Below are 20,256 nucleotides of genomic sequence, written 5' to 3'. Positions count from 1 at the left end.
TTTTTTTGAAGTGGGCCGCGCAAACATATGTGTTTGGTTGTGTGGGCCGCGAGTTGAAAAAGGTTGGGAACCACTGCACTATTCCATTGTATTCCCTGTATTTCATAGACGGGAGAAGGGGTACTCACTGAGCCATATACAATACTGTAAAATAATTAGAAACATTTAGATATGACCAGTCACTAGAACATTTTGGAAATGTAATTTTTTTTATAAACAATACGGTTGGTTATACATCAAGTCACCCCCTGAAAATTTATTTCATTTCAAATCATTTAACTAACCAGCTAACATTCATTGAGAATATAGACCAAAGAACTATTAATGTAATTGTCTATTGGCAATGTTTAATCTGTTCTATATTTATTTCTATTTATCAAAAATAACAACATGAATTATTAATTTGCCACTTCTATAAATCAATTACTTAAAAAAAAACACACAAATCCTTTCACTCTACTCTTACTCTAATATATGTATCAAGATACGCTAATGATTCATTATTACTTAATACCAAATTATATTGAATAATACAAAAAATAATTCCACATGATGTTTCTCTCTCTCTGCTTTCAGACAATGATGTGTGTCTTTAATAATTTCTGTTAATGGCTGCATAATGTAATGCCAAAATACACAGTAATAATAATAATAATAATATGTTTCAAATTTTAAAAAGTAAAGTAAATCATGAATGTTTTCTAAAGTATGTTTTCATGGGTGTTAATCCCTTCATTTTTGGAAGAAAAAACAGCTATCACAAAGGGCTGAAGGTGAACGCAGCGAAGACGTATTGGTATTGGATGAGAAACCAAACCGTGTATTGGTCCAGTAACATTATGTAAACTGCAATTACAAGAACTACACCGATGCAGATGTCATATCATAGCAATCTATCAATATATGAACGCACACACACACACACACACCTTGTACTCTCTGATTGCCGCTCTGCTCGGCACCTATGTGGAGAATCCATGCAGACTAAGATCAGGGGCGGAGCCGAAACTTGACGCAGCTTGCCACATTTCAAATGAGTTTTTAAAGGGGACTGAAGCGATTACAAATTAATTAATCAAATAATTTTTTAGTGGGGCTGGGGAGAAGCCCCCCTAAAAAGGGCCTAGTGATGTCCCCGGTACTTACCCTCAGGACTTCCAGGATGTAGTTTCTTCATCCAAATAGATCTGGAGAAACTTAGCATTGCATTAGCATTGCATCTGAAAGAAGCATTATTATAGATTATAGCCCCATATTTTGGCCAATAAAAAGATTTAAAGTTAAATGCCTAAATGGTGGGTTTGTTCCTTAAAGCACACTGTATTTCTCTACACATGACATTGACTTGACTCTTGATTGATTACATGTGGATAGAGACACTTTTTGACAGCCGTTTGAACTCTCATTCTGATGGCACCCATTCACTGTAGAGGATATTTAACCAAATTTGTTCAAATGAAGAAACTCATCTACATTTTAGAGGTTGAGTAAAAACTCAGCAAATTTTCAATTTGGGGTGAACAAGGCCTATTCCTTTAAAAACCTTTAAATTGTGAAATTTGATGCAGACATTTTTTTTATGGTTTTTCACCATTATAGTTCAGCACTCATTAATAAATGTTAAATAAAATGTGAGCAAGTCTTTGTGAAAGCTTGATAAAAACTGTACGATTGCATTATTATGCAAATCTCATCATCTTATGCAAACCCCTTCAATTCAAGATGTTAAGCACTGAAGCTTATTAAATATTTAAGTATGCAAATGAAGATTTTTTTCTCTGCCATTAGAAGAGCAACAAAGTATAGCATTGCTGCCGATTTTCCCTATGGTTTGTGCCATTACATCAGCTACAGATTATATTGAACTCAGTCACAAAAAAAGGCTGACGTGAAAAGTGGTTAAGCTATGACAGCTATAATGCACAACAGTTGGTCTTCTAACTGATGAGATTTAATTAAATTGACACATAACCTCTAGCTAATGTCAGTCACAGCAATCCAATCAATGAGACATTAGCTGCATCAGAGCTCGGCATGTACATTGCTCATACTGTGCTAATAGGTTATTTTCTTAGAGAGCTGATTAGCACATGCAATTTTTGCACAATGTTGCATCTTATAAAGACATTAATTGAGGGACAATGACCATGCATAATGTATTTCTGACAATCTCCCTACAAGCTAGATTCAAATTCTGCCAACTCCAATAGCTCACGGCTGAAGGTTTTATTGCTGTTAGCAGAGATATGAGCATTGCTTATTAAGTTTCCATTGAGTGATGCACTAATAATGTCCAGCTGCATGTGGAATATCAAACTATAGAATAATTTCAGTGACGTGACACAAAACAGAGGTTTCATAGCCGAGGTGCACAGTGTGTAGAAGACGAATTCAAATTATTTAAAGTGTTTTTTTAGTGAGGTTATGTTATATGATATCATGAGATTGGTGGATATTTAAAATAGTAATGTTATAATAATAATAATAATAATAATAATAATAATAATGATATATTGGAATATCTCCAATATAATAAAATATTTTTGGGGGTTATTCTTTAATAAATCACTTTTTTTTAATAATGGGATGATTTTCATATTAAGTTAATGTCACAAAGTATCATTTAAGATCACAGAAAATAAAGAAGAAATTGTACTAAATATTGACTGATTGACCACAGGGGAAAGAGAAAGTATACTCTTTTCTTCAAAGCTAATCAGAGATAGAACACAACAACAGCACCAAAAATATTTACACGTATTGAATTATGATATGATATATACTATATATTATATTTTATTCACGCTTTGGTGTAACTCAGAATTACTGTACACTCTCTACGTTTTCTACAATTGCCTATGCTCACCTCAGTTAAGCATAATTTTTGGAGAAGATGCCGTTATTTTCTTTCAACACCACTTATTGGGAAGTGCATTATTCTTGAGTGCACACACACACACAATTACATTACATTTTACATTTAATCATTTAGCAGATGCTTTTATCCAAAGCGACTTAACAAATGAGAACAATAGAAGCAGTCAGGTCAACAAGAGAACAACAACAGTATACAAGTGCCATGACAAGTCTCAGTTAGTCTAGGACAGAACATATAGCCAGTTTTTTTTTTTTTTTTTAATGAAAAGGAAAAGTGCTAGTATTAGTTGGTTAAGTGCTGTCGAAAAAGATGAGTCGTTAGATGTTTCTTGAGAATGAGGTCCTTGAGAGTGATTTTGAACTTCTTTGGGATGGCACCGCAAGGCGTCGTTTACTTGCGCGCGTACACACACACACACACACCAGCCTTAATGGCTCAGTTACATTCAATAAAATATTTGATAACAGGAAGAAAAAGTAAAGGCAAATATATTATATATTCTACCTTTACTTTCATCTTAACTTTGTTTTTGCCATTGTTTTCTTACAAAAGCTTTAATAACGGGAGTGGTTGTGCTTGATAAATGCAGTCACCATGCAATTTGTGTGAAAATGTAGTAATTGTAATACGATTGTGTGTGTGTGTGTGTGTGTGTGTGTTTGTCTGTGAAGAAATGGTCCATATGACAATTTTCAAACAATAAAGCGCTCTGGACATCACAGTTGTTGTCTTTGTCTTTTTGTTTTTCAGAGGGAGATCATGTTGTTAAATGAGCAGAAATTTGTTGATTAAACTGAAAATCAGTGTAAGTGATACATTAAAGAGAAGATTAAAATTATGACACTGTTCTATGACTTTAATTGAGTAAAACTGTGAAAACAAGACCATTGCTGGCATGGAAAAAATCATTTCAAGGGCAGTGTTTACTGCCTTTAATTCAATCATAATTTATATTAGATAATAGTTTATCTTACATTGATGACAGTTCTCTCTTTAAAAATATGTTTTATTCGCTATACAAATGTGGCAGGACACAGAGGGTTGTCAGAATAGATGGAGCGACTACGCCACCCTGGCACGGTGCCAGAGATAATACCTTGCCCGTAGGCAACACAGGTTCGTGTGCAATAAATTGGCAGAAGACGTGGGTAAAACAATTATGAAATTTTATTTAAAATAAAATTTTATGCAACAAAAAGAAAAAAATAAATAAAAATAATTCAATGAATGTGATATGGGTGGCGAATAACCTCAAACTGTAGGAAGAGGATGCAGGAGCCGAGGCGTAACAACTGGGAATAAGGGCACTAATAGGCCTCCGCAACACCGCAAACTTTTGTTACACCTGTGTGGAAACACACACCCGCACACCCACACACACACACACACACAGCACTCGTGAAGTAGCACCACCACCAAAATCCACCCCGCCTTCGGCACTCAGCTCCTGTAACAACAAGATGATATGTTACACTTGAGGGTAGACAAATCACTGATATAACTCGCAAACGGCGTACAGCAAAGAAATATTGGGGCACCCTTAGCTATCACATAATACAACCAAAGCAAAAACAAGAGGAAAGTAAAACACTTTTGTATACACAAAATAAAAAAACAAAATACAATAGAGTGTTAAAGAAAATACCAAAACAATAAATCAGTCAAAAGAAAACATTAAACAAAACAAAGAAAATAAACAACCATTTTACAAACATTGCTCAAATAACAGAACACAAGGGAACACAACAATATTAAAGGACCGGCAAAGCAACAGCGCCTCTGGACGATACTTCCCACGAAGCCCCCCACAGTAAGAAGTTAAAAATCGCCCGCAGACGCAACAAGTCTACCTGAGTCAGATGTCCAGACCGTAATACTTAATAAAATAAGTGCACAAGGGGGACAAGGCACTCTGATTCGTGATAATCGTATCCGTGCGATCTCTCAAAGCCCGACCGATTAGGTATGCAAATGTTCCGTGCACCCGTGGGCTCACTCGGTCGGCAAAACAGCACACCATGGGGCAAAACTATGTAGCGTCAGGCAGAACGTCTGGACTATTAAAGGCTCCCTCCCGCTTGCTTTAGACCGTTAAGAGAGACCACGTCAACCAAGCACCAGCCGCAAGGTTCATCCAACACTATCCAACTACAAATGACGCAGCAACAAGGGGCGTGTCTCATGATGTCATACCACCTCACCGCTATATTTACATGTGATCACTACGCAGTGATAGGATAATCAATGTGTATAGCAACCAATCCAATAGGACGGGTTTCGCTAATCCTGTCACAATCCCCCCACCGCTTCTGTATCATCGCCCCGACGATGGACAAAACCTATCTCGAGGGTCTAAATATTACTGAAATGCCTCTAGATGCCCCATCTTCATTATCCACCACCCCCGCCGACCGTGGAAGGCGGTGGATGTTGGAATGTTGACCTGCTGTAGTTCGACTACTGCGCCGCACTGCCTCATCATTAGGTAAACCCTGTGGCCTTTGAATTGACTCACCCGCAAGTGACTGACCCAAACTAAGAGGGGCTGCCACAGCCATCTCACCACTGGAAGTGGTAACTGGTCCAAGACTACTGGAACACTAACCTCACCTATTGATGGGGTCTCCGACACTAAAACCCACAGATCTCCCCCCTCCGACTCCTCGAGTACCTGCTCTTCCGGAGGCGGTGCAGACTCAACAACCGGGCCCTGATCGCCAATGTCCTGAGGGATCCTGATTTTCAACAAGGAACGATGTACCTGCCTTACCTTATCCAAATCGTCCACAGGGGCAATGGAGTAAACAGAACCCCCCTTCTTTGGGGCTTTCACCACTTGATACACCACTGGGCTCCACAAGGATTTTTGACCGACCTCTCACGCCAAAATCGTGGAGATAAACCAGTTGACCCTCCTCCAGTGGTGTATCTCGCACTTGTGAGTCATGCTGTGCTTTACGGCGTTCCGCAGCGACTCTCAAATGTTCGCGTACTCCTTCAAAAGCCACCTGCAACCCACTCATGCACCTTTCCCGCCGCCATCCCCTCGACCCTCCCTAACAGGAAGTCAACGGGTAACCGAGGCTCTTGACCGAACATCAGATAGTATGGTGACTCACCAGTTGATTGATGAGGGGTTGTATTATAACTAAACAGGACTTGCGGAAGACATGCAGCCCAATCCCGCTTACTTGATGGAGGCAAAGTGCGCAGAAGTTTGTGCAAAGTCCTATTAAACCTTTCACACTGGCCATTTCCTGCTGGGTGGTAGGGAGTCGTTCTCGACTTCTCCACCCCATACAGATGACAAAGCTGCTGTATTAGTGAAGATTCAAAGTTGCGCCCCTGGTCAGAATGTATACGACCAGGGACACCAAACTTACAAAACCACTCCACCACTAACACTTGGGCTACTGTTTCCGCCCGCTGATCCAGTGTAGGAACCGCCAGAGTATATTTGGTAAACACATCTGTGAGCACCAACACATTCTCCAACCCTAAACTGGTCGGCTCCAACACTGTAAAATCAACAGCCAAGATCTCGTTTGGCCTAGAGGCCAACAAGTGTCCCATAAAACTAGAGGCCACTGGCTGCACATTTTTAGCGGACTGGCAACGTTCACATTCCTTACACCATCTAGCTACCTCACTGGACATACCTGGCCAGTAGCACCGCTGCCGGACCAACTCGGTAGTGCGTTCAATGCCCTGGTGTCCATGGTCCTGATGCAACCACCTCAAGACATCAGGTCTCAGCGCAGCTAGCAAAAGAACTTGAAGGACTTCCTCTCTTCCATCAGGGCGAAGGATCCGACGATACAGAACTCCTTCTCGTTCCACCAGTCGGTCCCACTGGCGGAGTAATGTCAAACTACTCTCAGAGCATAACTTTCGTTCATCTGGACCTGGAAAGTTTTTGCGGCGCCAAAAACAACCCATCCCCCCAATGTCTGCAGCAGCCTCCTGCAGTGCCCTGAGATCAGCAGCAGAATGGCCTGGGAAAACTTTAAGGGCAGCTTGTGTTGCCTGATACATAGGCTCTATTCCCGCAGCTTGTTGGATTGATGCAGGAATCATGGTGACGGGCACCAACTGCCCCACTCCCCCACTATCAGTTGGAGCTTGCCTTGAAAGGGCATCGGCATTACTATTACTTTTACCGGGCCTGTACCGAATTTCAAAGTCAAAAACAGCAAGCTGGGCAGCCCAACACTGTTCTGTGGCCCCCAGCTTTGCTGATGCTAAATGGATCAAAGGATTGTTATCCGTAAAAACAATGCATTTCTGTCCCAATAAATACTCTCTGAATTTGTCAGTCATCGCCCACTTGAGTGCTAAGAACTCTAATTTCATAGAGCTATAGTTTGCAGAATTGCGCTCAGTCGGTCGCAGGCCACGACTTGCGAAAGCAATGGGTTGAACTTTTCCCCCTTGTTCCTGTGACAGAACAGCACCCAACCCTCGAAAACTTGCGTCTATCTAAAGAATAAAGGGCAAAGAAAAGTCAGCAAAGGCCAGAATAGGGGAAGTGGTAAGCTTCTCCCGTAAAATGTAAAAACTCTCCTGACACTGTTCGGTCCAAGCACCGGCAAACCTTTTTATGCTTGCCCCCAGTATACTCTGCCACCAGCTTATGCAAGGGGGCCGCCAACTTGGCAAACCCCTCCACAAAGCGGCAGTAATAGCTGGCAAACCCTAGAAAAGAACGGAGCTCTGTAATGTTTGCCGGACGGGCCCAACTGGCCACTACCTCTACTTTACTTGGATCAGTGGCTAACCCCCTGGGAGGACACCACATGACCCAAATACTTTACCTGTTCTTGGAAAAACACACACTTCTCCAGCTTAGCTTTAAGACCTTCCCGCTTCAATCGACCCAAGACCACCTCCAGCCGTTCCAGGTGTTGAGTTACTGAGGAGGAAAAAAACGCAATGTCATCCAGGTACAAAAGCAAGGACCGATGCCACTGGTCCCCAAACAATCTCTCCATCAACCGCTGGAAAGTGCTGGGAGCATTACAAAGCCCAAACGGCATCCTGTTCCACTCAAATAACCCAAATGGGGTACAGAAGGCAGTTTTGGACTTATCCCCATCAGTAACTGGAACTTGGTTGTACCCGCTGGCCAAATCCAAAGTGGAAAACCAGCGGGCCCCGGTCAATGCATCTAAAGTTTCCTCAATGCGAGGCAGCGGGAATGCGTCCTTCCTAGTCTTTGAATTCAACTGACGGTAGTCCACGCACATGCGTAGACTACCATCTTTCTTTTTCACAAGGACGATAGGAGACGCATATGGGCTACAGCTTTCTCTGATCACCTGGGCTTCAAGCAGCTGGTTAAAGTGCGTTTTCACCACATCATATTCTGAGGGTGGCAAGCGCCTGTACCGCTGCCGAACCGGAACGTCATCTTTAAGGGAAATATCATGAGAGATCAGGTTAGTACAGCCCAAGTCACTATCATGGGCTGAAAACACAGACTGATACCTCTGCAACAGGGTCCTAACCTCATCCTGCTCCTTAAACTCGAGGGCTGATAAATTAACAGAATCAATCCGCTGCTGCAGCGAAGTTTCTAGCACACACTCTTGGGCACCTACCATTGCAACCGTCTCCTTCACTTCAGTGACCTCTGGAGGCAAACTCACAACATACACACCATGCAGGGAACCCAGCACTGTATTTGGATAGAGTAACACATCCAACAGCCCTACATTTACAACTGGAATATAGACTGTACCTCGAACGGATGGCACCAGTGCAGGCGAGGCTAAGAGGCCAGCTGCGAGTCCAGACTCAAGTGGTTCAAATAGCACTGTACCCCGAGAGTACTGTTCAGAGCAGGTGGCAACCACAATCTTCATGGTGCCACCTGGAATACGACACTGATGACGCCCTCGCACCTTTACTCTCCCTACCTGTCCAAGTACTGGCTGACATGTACCTTTATGGCACTGTTGCAAAGCCTGCATCACAAAATCAGGAACCTCGACTACCGGTGGAGAGTCAAACAAGGCTTGGCCATATTGACCAAACAGTTCCCGGTAACACCGGCTCAACACATTCATTCCCAGTATTCCTGGGACTTGAGCACACGCATCCCTAGGTGGATCCTTTACTACCAATATCCCACACTCTGGCACTATTTTACCACACAATTCAACATCCAATTCCATATAACCAAGATACGGAACGGCGAGTCCATTAGCCGCCCGTAGTTGGAGCCATTGACAAAGTTTTAGACGCTCTTGACCCCACGGTTCAAAATGGCTTAAGAAACAGCTCTCGGTTATAGTAGACACCATAGAGCCGGTGTCAATCAAACAAGGCACCCCTACTCCCCCAATCTTAACCACCAATTGTGGGCAACCAGACATTAAATGAGACATCCAGCCCCTAATTACCCCAGCCGAGCTGTGGCTCAACAGCCCGGCGGGCACTAGTTTCCCGACGGCTGGTTTGAATGACGTGGCCCTCTTGCTACAGATGACGCGGTAGGGTCAGAATGCGATGGATCAGAAGACAAAGAACCAGAGGTCAAAGTGCCAGGCAGTGATAAATTACACTCCCTGGCAAAATGGCCAGGTTGATGGCACCGCCTACAAATCACCGGTCCGTAGCGCGGAGAGTGACTACGTGAATGCGCGCCTTGTAATTGGGCAAAGCCTTGAGTCAGCTGATTCAACTGATTTTGTTGTGCTTTTAACATTTCTCGTAATTCGCTCAATTCAGATGACGAAGACTCATTTGTAACAGAACGCTGCCCCCCGTGGACACCATATTGAATCCCATACGAAAATGGGACAGACTGGCTACGAGCCCTCGCAGCCCAAGGCAAACCCTCCTGTTCCCACTGGATCGCCTCACTACGTACTTCTAATAGCGTTGTATTTGGTTGACGGCGAACTAACTGCTTAAGTTCGCACCGGAGGGCATTATCGACGACATGCTCGACAAACTGGTCACACAGTAAAATGGGAGCATTTAAAACAGCCCCAGGAAACCGCTGCTTTACTTTCGATAAGATCCATCAGAGCGAGCGAAAACTCCAATAGACTCTCCCCCTCTAACTGTCGTCTGGAAAAGAACGCCTCCTGCAGTGCTACGTGGGACTGTGAGCAGCCAAAAACTTCGCGTAAAGCGGAAAAAATATTTTCGGGATCCCCTCGTTCAACTTCCGAACGATACCGGATCTCGTCTCGAGCTTCCCCCTCTAAATGGTCAAATACAAAAAACGCCTGCTCCCCAATTGACAAATGACGAGCCCGAATACAAGCCTGTGCCTCCTCAATCCATTCATTGATGCCAATACCAGACCTACCATTGAATCGGGGACACTTCCGGTCACGGGGTACAAACACAAATCTTTCGGAAGGATTGGCACCCGAAACGACTGGAGGAGGCACAACCGGCTCAGGATCGGGCACACGAGAGGTACTAGGGCCAGGCAATGCAAGGGCGCTTTCCTGGCGCAACCGTTCATTGTCTGCCTTCATTGGCTCCTGCATCCTCTTCCTACAGTTTGAGGTTATTGGCCACCCATATCACATTCATTGCATTATTATTATTTTATTTTTTCTTTTTGTTGCATAAAATTTTATTTGTAATAAAATTTCATAATTGTTTTACCCACGTCTTCTGCCAATTTATTGCACACAAACCTGTGTTGCCTACGGGCAAGGTATTATCTCTGGCACCGTGCCAGGGTGGCGTAGTCTCTCCATCTATTCTGACAACCCTCTGTGTCCTGCCACACAAAGTAAAGGGACATTCATAAACATCTGTAGAAAATCTGTTTTTTCAATGATAAATTTAATCTATTGATGAAAAAAAATAAACAAGTAACACTGTTGTCAAGCTGATGTTACAGGTACCGGCTGGCACCATGTAAACAGCTTGTATGCTCTCTCTGAAAACTCTCTCTAAATCCTCCTCTGTTTACAAACACTCAATGTTCACTACGAAATAAACACAACTTCAAAATAAAATACAATGTCTTTTTTCATCTTTCAGCAAACACTAAGTTTTGTGTGATTAAATGAATCAAAATGACAATAACCACTGTAACCCTGTTAAGTTGTCTCTTTTCAACTCAAAATAAAACATAGCTTATGTTACCACTAGTGCTGCACGATTAATCGTATCGTAATCGCAATCGCGATGTCAGCCTGTGCGATTATATGACGGGAAATGTTGCGATTATATTAAATAAATAAGTGTGTGGACTTAAACACACATTTTCTGAGAACAGTTTGCCGATTTTTCGTGCCGCTAACAAAACAAACAAAAAAAGATGAAAAAAAAAAGATCTGACAGTCTATCAGTATAAGCAAGTGCACGTGTGGCGTGCGTGTTCACTTTTGTGAGCAGCGCTGAGAGACCAGAACGAAGATGGATGCCGAGGAGACTGATCTGGTAGCCAAAAAAAACTCTACCTCTGTTATATGGCGATATTTCAGATTTGAGATTACTGACACTGAGCAGAGAGATGTACTGTGCAAGATTTGCAAAATTAAAGTCGCTACATCATGTGGCAATACGACAAATTTATATCAGCACCTGAAACAGCACAGAGAAAAATATGATGAATGCATGACGATGAAAACCCAGATTAGTAAAGAGACAGGTGAAGGAAACAAGGCACAAGCTGTTCCCCGAACAAAACAATGCGCAATTACAGATGTGTTTGCAAGTCTCACGCCATATGATAAGTCTTCGCATAGACATAAAGAAATCACCGACTCCATAACCCACTACTTGGCAAAAGACATGATGCCCATACACACCGTAAGTAAAGTGGGATTTCAGAAAATGATCCGCACACTGGACAAGAGGTACCAGCTGCCCTTTCGAAACTATTTCTCTCAAGTAGCGATACCTAAACTTTATAACTCGCGCCGTGACGAAGTTCAAAAGGAAATGGCTTCGGTGACGTTCTTTTCAACCACTACGGACCTGTGGTCAAGCAGGACAAGTGAACCGTATATTAGCTTGACTGTGCACTTTGTCAACGAGGAGTTTGAATTGAAAAGCCGCTGCCTTCAAACATCGTATTTCCCCGCCGACCACACAGGAGAGAACATAGCCTTGGGCTTGAGAGAGGCACTGGCTGCGTGGGACCTCTGTGAGGAGCGTCAGGTCGCCATCACTACAGACAACGGCACCAACATTGTCAAAGCAGTGGAGCTTAATCAATGGACTAGAATCCAGTGTTTTGGGCATAGACTTCATTTGGCCATTGGTAAGTTAAATTGATTTCATATTTTGTTATTAGACGGGCAGTACGACAAATCGCATGCAAATGCACGTCTTTTCAGTAAAGCCGGTCCTGTAATCAGTAGTAAATCTCCATCACATATGTGTTTCAGATAGAGCAGCTCTGTGTAGTAAGCGCTGCTGAAAGCACACACGTGATGGAGATTTACTACTCATTACAGGACCGGCCAACTATGGGGTTAGGGGCAGTTGTACCCTCGATTTATTAATGAAATCATTTTAAATACAGTGTAAAATTATGTGTATCACAAAAGATACTAGGAGTAGCCTATTTCATTAAGTGCTAATAATTAGCATTAAACATAACTCTGTAAGAGTGTAAAGAACAAATCTGCCATAGCTATTTGCCTACTACTATTAGGCCTAGAGTGGTGACATGATTTGATGAAAACACTGTGTGTGTGTGTGTGTGTGTGTGTGTGTGTGTGTTGTCATTTTTGTATTTTGTATTACATTTTTTTTTCATCTTATCATTCACAGAAAATGCTCTGAAAGATAATGCACAATGCATTAACAGAGCTACTGGGATATGCAGGAAGATTGTGGGCCACTTCTCCCATAGTTGGAAGAAAAGAGTGGCCTTGAAGGAAGCACAACAAGAGCTGAACCTCCCAGAGCATGCCATGGTGACAGACTGCTCAACACGATGGGGTTCCACTCAGAAAATGATAGCAAGAGTCCTGGAGCAGCAAAGTGCGTTGTCCAAGGTTCTCTCTACAGACCGCAAAGTGCGACACCTACTCCCTTCATGGCAGGACCTGGAGGTCTTGGAATCTGTAAACAAGGCACTAAGCCCACTCCAGGACTTTACAGATGCCTTATCTGGTGAGAGTTATGTGAGCATATCTTGTGTGAAACCTGCTCTGCATCTTCTGAACACCTCAGTGCTGGCTGAAGACGAAGCAGACACTGAACTGACCAAATCACTGAAAACAAAAATCCTTAGCTACCTCAACAACAAATATGAAGGCACACAGGACTTGCTAAACTTCACCACTTTCCTAGACCCAAGATTCAGAACTCAATAAATCTGTGAAGAGGAGACCCAGACCTTGAAGGAACGAGCCATCTCTGAATTGATAGTGAGTAAAACCAGAGTTTACCTAACTGGTAAGAATTCAATCTAACAAATTTCTAAAACATGCATTTTTTTTAATATTTGTTTCAGGAAATTCACCAGCAGCAGTCTGTTGCCCAAAGCACTGCAGTGATGGAGAATGATAGCCTGGATGTGGAAAGTCCACCTGCTGCTAAAGCCAAGAAGAAAACTCTGGCCAGTTTCTTCAAGGAAACCACATGCACAGCACCAAGAACATCATTGTCATCCACATTTGATTCCATGGCACAGTTTAGAGAAGCAGTGACCGCTGAACTCAATGCTTACATTTACATGCCATGTGTAGACCATGGAGAAGATCCACTGAAATGGTGGAAGTTTCACAAAGTAAACTTCCCTAGGCTATGCAAACTAGCACAGAAATATCTGGGCATACAAGCAACAAGCTCTGCATCAGAGAGAGCTTTTAGCACTAGTGGTAATGTTGTGTCGAATCATCGCTCCTGTCTGAAACCAGAGAAAGTAGACATGCTTGTCTTTTTGGCAAAGAACCTCTAATGTGATCAGTTTAACTGTTTAGAAAGAGGATTTAAAAGTACCAGTTGGTCATTTAAAAAAAAAAAAAAAAAAAAGATTTAGTGGTTTGACTTTGAACAACAATTGTATATGCAGTTGTTGTTTTTTTTATTTTCAGTATGTTACCTCCTGCGTAAATGTCCCTGTTTGTATGGACAAAATGTTTAAAATATCTTATTTTTGTGAAAATGTGTATGTTTTTATTTATTGTTTTATTTAATTTAGCTATATATTTGAGAAAATAAGTTTACATTAATAAGAATGTTATTTCATTTTCTAAAAATTATTTATTTTGAATAATAACAAGTTGACTCACGATACCATTTATTTTAATCGCAATCGCATATCGCAATATTGACCTCAATAATCGCAATATGACAATTTTCCCAAATCGTGCAGCCCTAGTTACCACTTATATATGGTTCCTAAATGCTGCATTTTCTACATCTAATGTCATTTTTACTCTTCTCAAAATGCATGAGCTGACAGACTTTTAACTTCTTTTTAACCATTTAAAAATATATCACTTTTGTTTTTAACAATAGCGTTTAACCATTAAATAAACTCAGTTTTAACATCAGCTTTTCACATTTTACACAGTATCATACATTTCAAAAGTATTAAGACTTGACAAAAATGTTCGAGTTACAAATAAAACTGTCCACGTGACTTTGGCAGCAACAGGTGACCTTAACAGGCGCGAAAATGCGGCTACTGCTATATGTGAACACATTATGTCCACATATTCATAACACAGCCTTATTAGCGGACATTAAAACATTCAGCGACGTGTCAACATATTACACTTCAGACACTTAGCTTAATTTACTATTCCACCAACCTGAAAACAGGGCAAACTCCGTCCGTTTTTCGTCTCGCTCAGCAGAAAGAGGAAAATCGCAAAGCGGACCGAACTGACGTAAAGCCTCCTGGAGAACAGTAAGCGCCACCTGCTGGCGAACTCCACAATTACTCTTGACCTCAATATAAAATATTTTAGTGCAAGGATGGTGGAACCAGGTTCATTGCCCCTGAACAAATATTCAAAAACATTCATTATAAAATTACAGAAACTACCACAAATGTGAAAACACTTTAGTGGGCATCACACTATATGCACATCTAAAGAATATGTTAGAAGACTGTTACACATGACTGAGCACTACAAGCGTTATTTAGAAAAACAGTACACATTATCACAAATAAATAAATAAATAAATAAATTTTTTTGGAGATATGTTTCTGCCATAACAACTCTCATGGAGTTTAATGTACATGACCATGTTAATGTGTTTGGCTTTAATCCAGTAAACTCACACGTATCACACAGGGATTGACAATCGACACCAGACAGAGAAACAGGTTGCTGAAAAATCTTTAACCTTTTCAGTGGTGAGTTTAAAATATTCAAATGTGCCCCTCACTGTTTCCATGGCGACACATCAGGCTTGTCACGTGACACATTTTGTCTACAAAAACACTGTACGACAAATGGATCGCTTTTATTTGGTTTTTCCAATTTTGAGGTATCTGTACTTTACTCGAGTATCATTTTTGGGGAGTACTCACGATAAAAATGCAACGTTCATCTCCCATTCCATTTAAGAGCGAGATGCGCTCGCGCCATAGCGGATTGCTATTTACATTGCGAAATTTGTTGACGGAAAAGCTGAATGCTTCTCAAGTGAAGAAACCGATCTGCTCGTGCGTGAAGTTAAAGCGCGTGAGCAGATCATCTACAGGACAAGCAGGCATCCACCAAAGCTTCCCGAGGTGAAGAAGGCATGGGAAGAAGTAGCAGTGCATGCTTTCAAATAGCTCCGCGTGATGACTCAGTTAATATATGTGTGTCTGTATTAGCATTGTTGTTCAATTAATTAGCCAATTTCTTCATCATTATAAGTAGTAATAGACTGAATTGCAAATAGGTAGCCTAATTCTAATACACGCAATGACTATACATCATTACATTTTTATATTTATGTAGCCTTCAATAATATTCTTTTACACTGTAATCCTTTTGTTTTTATTTTTTTTGCCATGTTTGTGGCATGTTTGTGGACTTGATTTTACTTTCAATTCCTTTTACATTCTCCAAGGTATTAACATTAACCTGTTTCATAACTCCATGTAGAACGCTTCTGTACGTAAACGTGAGCAATGTGGCAGTAGTAATGCAATATTTAGAAAATTTACTATCGTACTCTTGATACTCAGTACTTTTACTTTAAGTAGACATCTGGCTGTAGTACTTTTACTTGTACTTGAGTAAAATTTAGCAAGGAGTATCTGTACTTTTACTCAAGTAATGAAGCTTTGTACTATGTCCGCCTCTGCTCAGTAGGGGGACGGACACCTGGGAGGGGGCCAGCAGGGAGAGTCCAGGGAGGTGACGATGGAGGGAGGGAGGAGCCAGGGAGGAGACAGGAGGGGCATGGAGCAGGAGAAGCCCAGCAGGACTCAGGCCACAACCATAATGTCGACCCATGGTCCAGGTGGCTGACCAACGGTGGCAGAGAAGGTGGTGGAGGAGACTAAGGCGATGGAGATCTGATGAGCCAGGGCAAAAGGGAGGATCCGGAGGCGCAGATGGCACTGGCAGATGGCACCGGCGACCAACATGAAGATGTGGATCTGGGAAGCCACGGTGGAGCCGGAGCGACCGACGACTGAGAAGGAGTCGAGTGGATGAAGGAGCCTGATGGAGCCTGAGGGATGGAGGAACGAGGCGATGCCAGAGGAATGGAGTCCTGAGGAGCATGAGGGAGTCTGGTGGAGCTTGTGGACTGCCAGGTGACAGCAGAGAGGAGGGAGCTAAGAGCCATGGTGGAGCCGAAAATTCTAGAGTCTAGAGGCGTCGGTATTTAGAGTCTAGAGGCGTTGTCAAGGGAAACTCCAGCCATGGCGATGCTGGGGGATGGCAGTCCTGTGGAGCTCACACTGCATAGATGGGGGGCTTAGGACTAGCAGATGACAGTGGAGGAGGAGGCAGGAGAGTGTGGGAGAGCGGGCATTTGTGGGCCTCCTGACATTCGGGGCTAAACTTTGGATCAGGAGCCCCCTCTAGGCTGATCACCGGAACAGGATTATTCTCTGGAGGAGCGTAAACTTGAAGGTGTATAAATGGTGTTCACACCAGATACTGACTGGTTTTTGAGCCTCATGTTGCCCTTAAATAATATCTATAAAATCTAAAGCTCAAAGTTCAATGCCAAGCGAGATATTTTATTTAACAGAATTCGCCTACAAAAAATGACTTGCGGTCGTGCTGTCCTTTCTGAAGCAAGGGCTGGAGCGAAGGCTGTCTCCCTCCACCCTCAAAGTCCAGGTTGCCTCTATTGCTGCGTACCATGACCCCGTGAATGGGAAGTCTTTGGGTAAGCATGACCTCATCGTCAGGTTCCTTAGAGGGACCAGGAGGTTAAATCCATCCCGGCCTGTCTCTAGTGCTTAAATCACTATAGCAGGGCCCATTCGAGCCTATAGTATAGTATGAGCAGTATAGTCCATGGTATAGCCTTAGAGCCCGTGTTTCCCCGGCAGACTTCTGCCTTCCCAAGAGGGTTTTTTATCACCTCAAATTTCTCCATATACTCCTAAATTGATGCTATATGTGTATTTGCCTCCGAGACCTCCTTCCGGAAGGATAGGGCTTCCGCAGCGTCCCTGTTCCAAGCGGACCGGGTACGTTTTCCCAGTGTTATCCAGTCTCACCCAGTGAGGTAGTGCTTTGACAATGGTGAGTGGAGCTACTTGTTCTGAGCCCCGGCCTACACCTTATAGGGGTGCAGGTGGCTCGCACAGGGCACTAGAAGGGGCAGCACCCATGGCGCTTTGATAGGGATCCCATATTCGTCGGTCACCGATGTAGCGTCGAGAGTGACCGAGTGAAAGGGAACATCTCGGTTACGTATGGTAACCCTCTTTCCCTGAAGGAGGGAACGGAGACGCCACGTCCCATCGCCATGGTTGCTGTACTGCCGCTGAGCTGCCGGGTCCTGGTTCGGCTCCTCAGCGAAAAACTTGAATTCATTGCACCTGCTGCCTTCTTATACTCACGCAGTGATCAGCGGCAGCTGGATGCAATAATTGCATGCCAATGTGCATTGGCTCGTTTAGTTTACACTCAAAGTAGATTGGTCTATCGAAGTGATATCCCATATTCGTTGGTCACCGACGTGGCGTCTCCATTCCCTCCTTCAGGGAACAAGGGTTACCATACATAACTGAGACGTTTGCATAAAGATTATTCCTGAAAGATGGAGCAGTTCCCTCTTTGTCTGGAGAAGGCGTTGTTTATGGACCACAACCGGTAAAAAAAACGTGTATTTTATTATTTAAATTGGTGCGTTTAACAGTTTCTGTAACTTATTACACAAAGGGCAACGCTGTTTAGCTTTGTTAACTAGATGTTAGGGCTGTGCAAAAAAATTTAAATGCGATTTTCATGTGCATCTCATCATTAAAAATGCTCCTGTGATTATGAGTACATCTCCAGCACATGCTCCTGCCCACTTGCTTCTCAAAACTAGTCCAAAACTAGCCCAATCACGTTTCCAGGAGGGCAGCATGCGCTCAGCTGCTGTCGAATCACAACACAGGAACCGCTGGCACAATCACAACTCGTTACGTATTTCTTAGGGGTGCTCCGATCACGATCGGCCGATCGTTAATGCGCATCTCGTCAGTAAAGCCGGTTTTCTAATCAGTGGTTAATTCCATCAGGTGCGTGATTTCACATAGAGCAGCTGTTACTACACAGAGCCGTTGTTAACTGAGAAGATGGGCCAATAAACGCTGAAAATTAACGTGATTTGCGCATCTTCTCTATTAACAACGGCTCTGTGTAGTAACAGCTGCTCTATGAGAAATCACGCACCTGATGGAATTAACCGCTGATCGGAATTAACGATCGGCCGATCGTGATCGGAGCACCCCTAGTATTTCTGAAGGAAGGACTTTATAGAACAAGGAAGTCATCAGCCCATTTTTATGACAGTGAAAACAGTGGTATACAGATAGGTGAATTGTATGAAAAATACTGTGATTTTTACACGCGAAACATGATCACATATTATATTGCACACTGTAAACACAATCAAAGCTTCATAAAAGCAAGAAAAATGGGACCTTTAATAAAATTTGCACTTGTGTCCAACACTACTCGCCTTCAGCGGACTGTTTGTTACAATATAAAATAACCCCCATATAACATACATTAAAGGAGCTATGTGGAGGTTTTTACTTAAAAAATCTTTAAGATAGAGTTTTCATTTGTACATGTATGAGCCATGATGTAAAAAAAAAAAAAGAATGACACCTCGACTGTCCACCACAGTTGCCTCTATCAGCCTGTAAACTCAATTGTGTGTGGAGGAGTCGGGCCCGAATTGGTGTGAAAATTCACAAAATGTGACGTTATGCGCGTTCTCATCTACTTGGGCTTACAACCATACGGCATGCCAGCCATTATAGTAAGCAGCGGCAATAGTGTTTTCAGATGGACTCTGTGGATGGAAAGAAGCGACCAGCCTCCGGCAGCACAATTCAGACACCCACTGACACTCCTCGTAAGTAAAAAAAAAAAAAAAAAAAAAAAGTATCTAGTGTGGCAAAAAGAGAGAGCGACCGGCGACGGGCAAAGTCAAGAGTCAACATCGGAGCGGCATTTGATTCTTGGCGGGAGCTCCAGTCAGCGGTGGGTATAAAAACAGATCCCGAATAGTAATAGTACTGCATCTAAAAATAAGCATAACGTCTTCAACTCAGTTATATAATTTAGCGTCACTCTACAATAGTCAAAATAAGAGGTCTGTGAGTGTTGGCAGTGTGTGTGTTACAGTGTTAAAATACTTTTAAAAGTAGACTTTAGTTGATAATATAAAGTAGCACTGCAACATTGTACTAAATTATGGTCTGTCAAACAATAACCTTACTATACTATACTAAGTACTATACTATACTAAGTACTATAATTTTTCTTACCTCAAACATGGTGATGAATCTCGATGAGCCGTCAGTGGTTGCTGCGGCACCCCGGTTGATGTGGTAGTGCTCGTACGAGCGTGCGCACTGAGAACGAGCATGAGACTGGCTGCAGTTCCTCTAACGGCCACTGTTGTCAGTAACGGTTAGAAATTTCAGGACCTATGCAATGCTCCTTTAAAATAATCCCTTCGTAGCATAGCTATACACATGGAGCTGGGGAAGGTGAAGGATTCCTGAAACTGCTACAGCAAGCACTAGTCAAGTATTTGAATGTTGAGATGCAAAGCTTCTTTTTTTTGCTGCTTCATGCGAAAATCAATCAATCAGCTGCATCATGTGAATGTTGATGTAATTATATCAGATTGAGCTCGAATCTATCGGCCTGTGCAATCCAAAATTTCATGACAGAAATATGTATTTCTCCATACCTGCCCTTATTTCTTTGTTCAGGAGAATGAGAACAAATTAATTTTTACTTTGT

At 42.5% G+C, this 20,256-nt stretch overlaps 1 protein-coding gene across 1 annotated transcript; it reads left to right on the top strand.

The window, feature by feature from the left end:
• The first annotated feature begins 11,751 nt into the window (after positions 1-11,751).
• Positions 11,752-13,182, top strand: LOC113112179 (zinc finger BED domain-containing protein 4-like). Its single transcript, XM_026277622.1, has 2 exons — positions 11,752-12,119; positions 12,635-13,182. Exons 1-2 carry the CDS (start codon positions 11,798-11,800, stop codon positions 13,180-13,182), a joined length of 870 nt encoding a protein of 289 aa, XP_026133407.1. The 5' UTR covers positions 11,752-11,797.
• The last annotated feature ends 7,074 nt before the right edge of the window (positions 13,183-20,256 follow it).

This window comes from Carassius auratus, chromosome 12, assembly GCF_003368295.1.
Source record: "Carassius auratus strain Wakin chromosome 12, ASM336829v1, whole genome shotgun sequence".
NCBI classification, from domain to species: domain Eukaryota; kingdom Metazoa; phylum Chordata; class Actinopteri; order Cypriniformes; family Cyprinidae; genus Carassius; species Carassius auratus.
The sequence above is the reverse complement of the archived record's forward strand: the minus strand, read 5'-3'. Positions and strand labels throughout refer to the sequence as shown.